Source organism: Oncorhynchus tshawytscha, linkage group LG08 (assembly GCF_018296145.1).
Source record: "Oncorhynchus tshawytscha isolate Ot180627B linkage group LG08, Otsh_v2.0, whole genome shotgun sequence".
In the NCBI taxonomy this organism is placed as follows: Eukaryota; Metazoa; Chordata; class Actinopteri; order Salmoniformes; family Salmonidae; genus Oncorhynchus; species Oncorhynchus tshawytscha.
In genome coordinates, this window is record NC_056436.1 from 25,268,817 (window position 1) to 25,277,093 (window position 8,277).

Sequence of the window (8,277 nt, forward strand, 5' to 3'; positions counted from 1 at the left end):
TTGGAAAGGTGGCACAGTGCCACGTTGAAAGTCACTGAGCTCTTCAGTAAGGCCATTCTACTGCCAATGTTTGTCTATAGAGATTGCATGACTGTGTGCTCGATGTTATACACCTGTTAGCAACGGGTTAGGCTATGATAGCTAAATCCCTCAATTTGAAGGGGTGTCCACATACCTTTGTGTGATATATATACATATATATAGTGTAATATAATTCAGAATCTAGAATTATCTGCAGGTTCTTATAAAATTCATTACACTTGTGTTGCTGGAATGAATCACATTATAAAACTCCAATGAACTCAGCAAGCAAATTAAGCTTTCACCCAATCTACCACAGGCTTTGCTCTGCCTCCATTTCTTTACATATTTCCTGTTATCTTTGTCTGCATTTCTCTCTCTCTCTCTCTCTCTCTCTCTCTCTCTCTCTCTCTCTCTCTCTCTCCTCTCTCTCTCCCACCGTGACTCATGCGTCTCCCCTAGGCTTTCATTCGCCTGTCAGATTTTCTACAGTTTCACTGCGTCTCTAATCCAATTCTAAACATAATCCCAAAAAGCTCTATACCCTGTGTGTCTGCCCTACTGAATGACTCCTTACCCTTCTCTTCTTACCCTGCCTTCTCAGGTATGTTTTCCACTGTCCAACAATTCTGGTGGTCCAAAGGGCTCTAAAAGTATGGCACAGCTCCAAGGGAGTCAGGATGTGCCAGACCAGACCAAGCACACTGGCATCCTGTTAGAAAGACTGACTAATTGACAAGACTTTCTGTACAGACCAATAGATACACCAGCAGTGAGATGTATAGACTGGTAACTTGATAGACTGATAGAGACAGGTAGATGGACAGATCCAAAGACAGACTTAGACTCACTGACAGATTGTTGGAAATACTAATTGGCACACAGACATACACACACACATACACAGTCTCAAGAGAGACAGACAGACTTGAAGAAAGGTAGATAGATACCCAGAGACCAGCAGAGGGATAGGCAATCAGACAGCTCGACAAAGCCAGGCAGGCTGACAGTTGAGAGACTGTAAACTTGATGCTTGCAAGTTAATGAAGCAACTATTTTAAATATATTCAAATCATGTTTTTTCCTTTATTCTTTTTCATTAATTTGATTGGCAGACTACAAAGAGGGGATGGGAGGGAGGGTTTGTGGTTGCTATGGCAACAGCCTGCTCTTTGTTAAAAGGATACATTCCTGGCATCTGATCTGTGTCACGATCGATAAAACACAGCCTGCGGGGAATGGAAAATGGAGAGTATGGGGCTTCTCCCAGGCAATGACGACGAGCAATGACGACGAGAGAGAGAAAGAGAAAAAAGGAGGGAGGAAGGGGTGTGAAAGAAGATGAGAGAACAGTAGAGAAGCAGCAGCAGATATATAGTGTGGGAAAGGGAGAAGGATTGAAGGGAAGACACCAGAGTGCAGCTGTTCAGAGTCGGGGAGAGGGGTGAGTGCTGTGTGTATGACGTATGTATGTATGTACTCGGCCCATCTATTTAGTGATTGGGCGGCAGGGTAGCCTAGTGGTTAGAGCGTTGGACTAGTAACTGGAAGGTTGCAAGTTCAAATCCCCGAGCTGACAAGGTATAAATCTGTCGTTCTGCCCCTGAACAGGCAGTTAACCCACTGTTCCTAGGCCGTCATTGAAAATAAGAATTTGTTCTTAACTGACTTGCCTAGTTAAATAAAATTGTTACTCACCTCAGCAGCAGCATATACACATATATCTGTATTTATGCTTACCAATTGCTCACCTCTGCAGTGTTTTGTGCTTGTTTGCTATGATTTGACAATGTGTGCTGCTACCAATCCTAAACTGCGTTACAGTGTTTTGCTATATAGCCTATGCTTTATTCTTTAAAAAAATGTATAACAGGACAGAATAGCCAGAGTATTATCCATAATAGGCAAGGTTAACAGAATACAAAACAGATGCATTCAGGTAAAAGTCTCAGACCATCTGCTATGCCAACAACCTGTTGTCTATAGGAGGGGTTTTCCCATCATTCTCTATTTAAAAGTGCGGCTCCTGGGGGAACAGAATTGCCCCTGGGTCAACTCCCGTCACCCACCTCCTTGCATCCAATAGGGTTTCTGCCTAGTCTTAATGATGTGACCAGGGTCAATCTAGGCCACAAGCCTTAGAACAACTTGCTCCTTGTTTTTTAACACACTAGATAACCTTCAACCTTTTGCTTACACATTGATTAGTATTTACATTTTGCATCAGCTGTCCCACTTTTTATTTAATTTTTTTATTTCACCTTTATTTAACCAGGTAGGCAAGTTGAGAACAAGTTCTCATTTACAATTGCGACCTGGCCAAGATAAAGCAAAGCAGTTTGACACATACAACAACACAGAGTTACACATGGAGTAAAACAAACATACAGTCAATAATACAGTAGAAACAAGTCTATATACGATGTAAGCAAATGAGGTGAGATAAGGGAGGTAAAGGCAAAAAAAAAAGGCCATGGTGGCAAAGTAAATACAATATAGCAAGTAAAACACTGGAATGGTAGATTTGCAGTGGAATAATGTGCAAAGTAGAAATTAAAATAATGTGGTGCAAAGGTGCAAAATAAATAAATAAAATATATACAGTAGGGAAAGAGGTAGTTGTTTGGGCTAAATTATAGATGGGCTATGTACAGGTGCAGTAATCTGTGAGCTGCTCTGACAGCTGGTGCAGCTCAATGTTATTGCCCATTTTCCGTAAAGTGTATTGGTGTTTTAATGCACTTTAAATTAAGTTTGATTTGATTTAAATTTAAGTTTAATTCCTTTTGGCAGAAAAAAATACTGCTGATAAAAGAAGAAAAGTGTGGATAGTGTGATGGGAAAGAAAGGGTGAGAAAGGACGGAGAGAGAGCAAGAAATGGAAAACAGAGTGATGCATGGTGGGGGAAAGATAGCATCAGGGTAAAGCTTTGTTGGCAGTAAAGCTTTGTATAACTAACAGTGCTATTTTGCAGGATAATTCATGTTAGGTATTCTAATGCACTCCTCCCTGTGTGTGTTTTTGTGTTGCAGGGCTATACAGTGATGGTGGTCTGCATGGATACGAAGCTGTGTCGTAACAGAGGGCAGCGTGGGTAAAAGTTATGCGGCGCTCCGCCCTGTACCACTGCCACCCTCTTCTGGGTGGGGCTCTGCTGCTACTGCTGGCTAGCTGCGCCATGGGCTGCCCTGCCCGCTGCGATTGCTCCGCCCAGACTAAGTCGGTCAGCTGCCATCGCAAGCGCCTGCCCACCATCCCTGAGGGCATCCCCATCGAGACCCGGCTTCTGGACCTGAGCAAGAACAAGCTGCGGAGCATCACCCCAGACAACTTCTCCTCCTTCCTACAACTGGAGGATCTGGACCTCAGCGATAACCTGATTGGCGTGGTCGAACCGGGCTCCTTCAAATTTCAGCTCTCCCTGCGCTCGCTGAACTTCCACAGCAACCTCCTCCAGCTGGTCCCTGCCGGCGTGCTCTCCGGCCTGGCCAACCTCACAAGTCTGGACCTCAGCCACAACAAGCTGGTGGTGCTGCTGGACCATGGCTTCCAGGACCTTCGGAGGCTGATGTCCCTTGAGGTAGGCGACAATGAGCTGGTGTTCATCTCCCAGAGGGCCTTCACAGGCCTGCTGGGCCTACAGAGCCTCACCCTGGAGCGCTGCAACCTGACTGTGGTGCCCACCGATGCCCTGGGTCACCTGCACAGCCTGGTGGAGCTCCGCCTGCGCCACTTGGGCATCAGCACACTGAAGCCCTATTCCTTCAAGAGACTTCCCCGTCTTCGCCACCTGGAGATCGATTACTGGCCCTGGTTGGAAGTCTTACCCGCTCTGTCACTACACAGCCTCAACCTCACCACGCTCTCTGTCACCAATACCAACTTGTCTTCCTTCCCCGGCCATGCTCTACGCAACCTGCCCTACCTCACGCACCTCAACCTGTCCTTCTGCCACATCCAGCACATCCAGCAAGGGGTGCTAGACCAGCTTCCGCGACTGCAGGAGTTGCACCTGCGAGGAGCTCAACTGGTTTACATTGAACCCCTGGCCTTCCTGGGCCTCCCAGCACTACATATGTTGGACGTGTCCCACAACCAGCTGGACTCAGTGGAGCGAGCTGTGTTCAAGTCCCCTGACAGCCTGCAGACGCTGCTCATGGGGGGGAACCCACTGGTGTGCGACTGCCGGCTCCTATGGCTGCTGAGTGGCCGGAAGCCACCCTTTCTGCAGCTCCCTGACCCCCAGCCCGAGTGCAGTGCCCCTGAGCGCCTCCGTGGGAAACCCCTGCTGGACCTCAAGGAGCCACTGGTGACACGGTACGTGATCTGCACCAAGCCCCGGATTGGGCCCAACACCACCCAGCTGCTGCTGGCAGATGAGGGGAAGCCTGTTCGGCTCAACTGCATTGCAGACGGGGCTCCTCGGCCCTCCATGGCCTGGGTGACGCCACACAGACAGTATGTCACAGTGAAAAGCACCGGTAGAGTGACGGTCCATACCGACGGCACCCTGGAGATCAAGGCTGCAGAGCTGCACGATAGTGGCGTGTACCTGTGTGTGGCCAGCAATGCGGCGGGCAACGCCAGCCTGTCGGCCTCGCTGGCGGTGAAGAGCCTGGGCATCAGCGACACATCGCTCTACGCCAACAAGATTGGACTCCTGGCAGACTCCAACGGGACCTGGGCCAACGGGACCGTCCTGTACAATATGACAAACCCCATAGACCTGAAGACCATCATCATCTCCACAGCAATGGGCTGCCTGTCCTTCCTGGGCGTGGTCATTTTCTGTTTCCTGCTCCTGTTTGCATGGAGTCGTGGGAAGGGAAGGCACAAGAGCAACTTTGACATGGAGTACGTTCCCCGCAAATCGAACGGGACAGCAGCTGAGGCAACTGAGACAAGCGGGCCCAGACGAGTCAACATGAAAATGATTTAATTTAACAAACGGACCAACTCATATGATAGTAACAAACAAAATACAGTGCATCTCATTTGCAAATATTTCTTTGATACAGTGGAGTCGTGAAAATGGAAGTGATGTACCGATGTAGTGGTGTTGATATGAAGATGATCTAGTGATTCAGTGGACATGTTGATAGAAAAGTTATCAATGATACTGTGGACGTGTTTATATTAAATGATGTAATCATACAATACACTGGATATAATACTATATAATCCACATATCAATATGACAGTGATGCAGTGATACACCGCTTGGCATGTGCTAGATGGTGATGTAATGACTAATGATGTTGTAGACTCGCGTGACACCAAGGTGAGAAAGGAAGTCTCTTGGAGCGACGGGAGAAGTTGAGATGACAGTGGAGCTATCATTGCTCTGCCATGTCTGGAGTAAATTGTGTCTAATAACCATCTGAGCTGCAGGTGTGAGTGTGTGTGCGCGTGCGTGTATGTGTACTGCCTTTGTTGTGTGACAGGGTAATCATCAAGGATAATAGGGTCCAAAGTTGTTAGACCTGCCTTTGTATTTGTTAATTCATTGTAACAACAGTATTGTCACTGTTCAGTAAAATAACGTATGTTTGTATGCACATGCAAATCCCTCCAAACATTATCCAGGAGACCTGTTGCATATATTTTCAACTAGATCATTGTTTCCCTTTGTATCACCTCAAGATAGGCATAGAGGGATTTTAGCAAATCAACCTTCAACTCAAGGAACATTTATACACACGATATTTACAACTTTAAGTGGGATTTCAGCTCAAATCACTAGAAAAACACAAGACAACGTCTTGCTGAAGAAATAGTAGCAGCTGAAAATGTTGGTTATTGCTTGAAAAAAGACCACAGGTGATAAAATTTGTATGTTAAATCCCCTTTTATTACCTTGTAAATCAATGGCAGATTTTCCTGTCAGCAAATTCCCCTGATGTAACATAAAAAAACGGTCAGTGACAAGACTAGACACAATGGCAAAGATTTACTGACCAATGTCCCCCTTGGAACAGGACAAATCTCAGCCCCGTTGAGTTATGGGTTGTATTGTATCCCCTCTTAATTTCTTTATCCCAATGCTTCAAGCTGGCATGTCCTGAGGCCTCCCATGGGCTAAAAGGGGTTTCTGGGTATTTAATTGATGACATTTGAAGGTTGTGGTGTTTTTCTTTATGTTTTAACTGTCAAAAAAAGAAAAGGATGTATTAAGGGCAAATCTTTGTAAATGCAGGGATGAGCGTGTCAACATGTGTGATACAATGTTAAAGGTTGTATAAATGTTTTCATATGATAAATTTAAGGGTATATTTTCAAACGGAAATAAATCGTAATCATACAGCTTTATGTGGTAATTTTGTCATTTCTAATGTCATATCAGTACTTTTTACTTACATTTTTACAATTTTACTTGATGTCTCAAACATTTGTAATAGCAAACCACAGATGTGCAGACTCCTTAGAGAAATGTGAACTAGAAACCAACATGGTGTGTTGTAGCAAGGATATAGATTGGTTGTAGCCTATGACGCAGGCCAAGGAAAGGTGACAAATGGGAATATTTTCATTTCCCACCAGATGTTTAATTCAACACTTCTTAAACCACACCTACTATACCCGACGAGCCTGAATCTCTCCTGAAAATCTGATAAATGTAGCTGCTCCTGATGTCTTCATTCAGCACCCTTCTCTTTACAGAGATCTGTGAAGGGTGCACTTGATGCTATCACGTTAATGGCTAAAAGTAGTTCTATCTTTGGAGTCGGCACAGGGAATATTCAAGAAGACAAGATCAAAGTCCCACCGATGGGCTTTTATCACTTTTGTTACAGTGGTTTCTCCACAACTTGGGAAAGAAAGAGGGCTCCAGTAAACAATGGGGAGAAAGAAATACCACATGGATAATATTACTCTAATTTCCGTAGGCCATTTCTCTAGATGAAGAGGATTTGGTAATCAGTGCTTTAATGATTGGTGCTAAGCGTGCTTTGCTATCTGGGGAGGAAACATTGTTATTAGCTTTATTTTATGCCTATGATTAAACTTGGTGTCTACATGGATTATAGCGAGCATATTGTGCCTGCAGTGAAATTTAATAGAAAATAATGCAGGGAAACATTCAAAACCACTTCTTAAAGCTTTTGTAAAAAGAGACAGACCAAATAATATCACCTACAACACGAATGGCATCCATGCTGTTATTAAACCTCTTAGATTTTGAGCATTTTGGACCGGTTCTGATTGACATTTGTGTGTACAAAAGCGCACTGTGAATGCGGTAGGGTCCTGTGCCTTTCCTCTCACTCTCCTACTGGAGCTGTATGGAAAGTGTCAGGTTTCACAGCCTACATTTGCATAGGGAGTGATTCAATCAATTCATGATTTTTGTTTTTGTTGCTTTTTGGACTTAAATTAAGGTTTGGGTTAGGCATTTTAAGAAGATACATTGTAGAAATTTGCGGGGTTGATGGCTGTGATAACTAGTAAAGACTGAGTGAGGCCAGCCTGTGAGACAGCATATGAACGGTGAACAGTCTAGCGGATCCAGCCACTGTGATATTCTCAACAGGGTTTAGAGCTCTCAACATGAAAAAAAAAAATGATTTAATAGAATGGAAACAATAACACTTTCTCTTGATCATAGACGGAATAAATCACTTAGTCCTTAAAGCTGAAGTTGTAATGAGTCTGCACACATTTGAATGGTGTCTCTGTGCCCCTCAAATAGTGCCAATATTGCCAATACTGTCACTATGTATTTATTTATTTACAGTTGTAAGAAATCTGAAATCTTACAGTAAGTGTTTTATAATTTCATTGTTACTATACAGTACTTGTTAAAAGTTTGGACACACCTACTCATTTAAGAGTTTTTCTTTATTTTTTACTATTTTCTACATTGAAGAATAATAGTGAAGACATCAAAACTACGAAATAATACATGTAGTAACCAAAAACATGTTGATTTTAGATTCTTCAAAGTAGCCACCCTTTGCTTGATGACAGCTTTGCACACTCTTGGCATTCTCTCAACCAGCTTCATGAGGTAGTCACCTGGAATGAATTTCAATTAACAGGTATGCCTTGTTAAAAGTTAATTTGTGGAATTTCTTTCCTTCTTAATGTGTTTGAGCCAATCGGTTGTGCTTTAACAAGGTAGGGGTGGTATACAGAAGATAGTCCTACTTGGAAAAAGACCAAGTCCATATTATGGCAAGAACAGCTCCAATAAGCAAAGAGAAATGACAGTCCATCATTATTTTAAGACATGAAGGTCAGTCAATCTGGAAATT

At 43.9% G+C, this 8,277-nt stretch overlaps 1 protein-coding gene across 2 annotated transcripts in view; it reads left to right on the forward strand.

Annotated features, from left to right (window-relative positions):
* The window catches only part of LOC112246857 (leucine-rich repeat and immunoglobulin-like domain-containing nogo receptor-interacting protein 2), a 32,102-nt gene extending 25,777 nt beyond the window's left edge, over positions 1 to 6,325 (forward strand). For both annotated transcript variants that reach the window (XM_024415429.2, XM_024415431.2), the window contains exon 2: positions 3,055 to 6,325. In XM_024415429.2, the coding sequence (XP_024271197.1) occupies positions 3,126 to 4,961 (1,836 nt within the window). In that variant the 5' untranslated portion in view covers positions 3,055 to 3,125 and the 3' untranslated portion in view covers positions 4,962 to 6,325. The remainder of the gene's footprint in view (positions 1 to 3,054) is intronic.
* Positions 6,326 to 8,277: the final 1,952 nt, after the last annotated feature.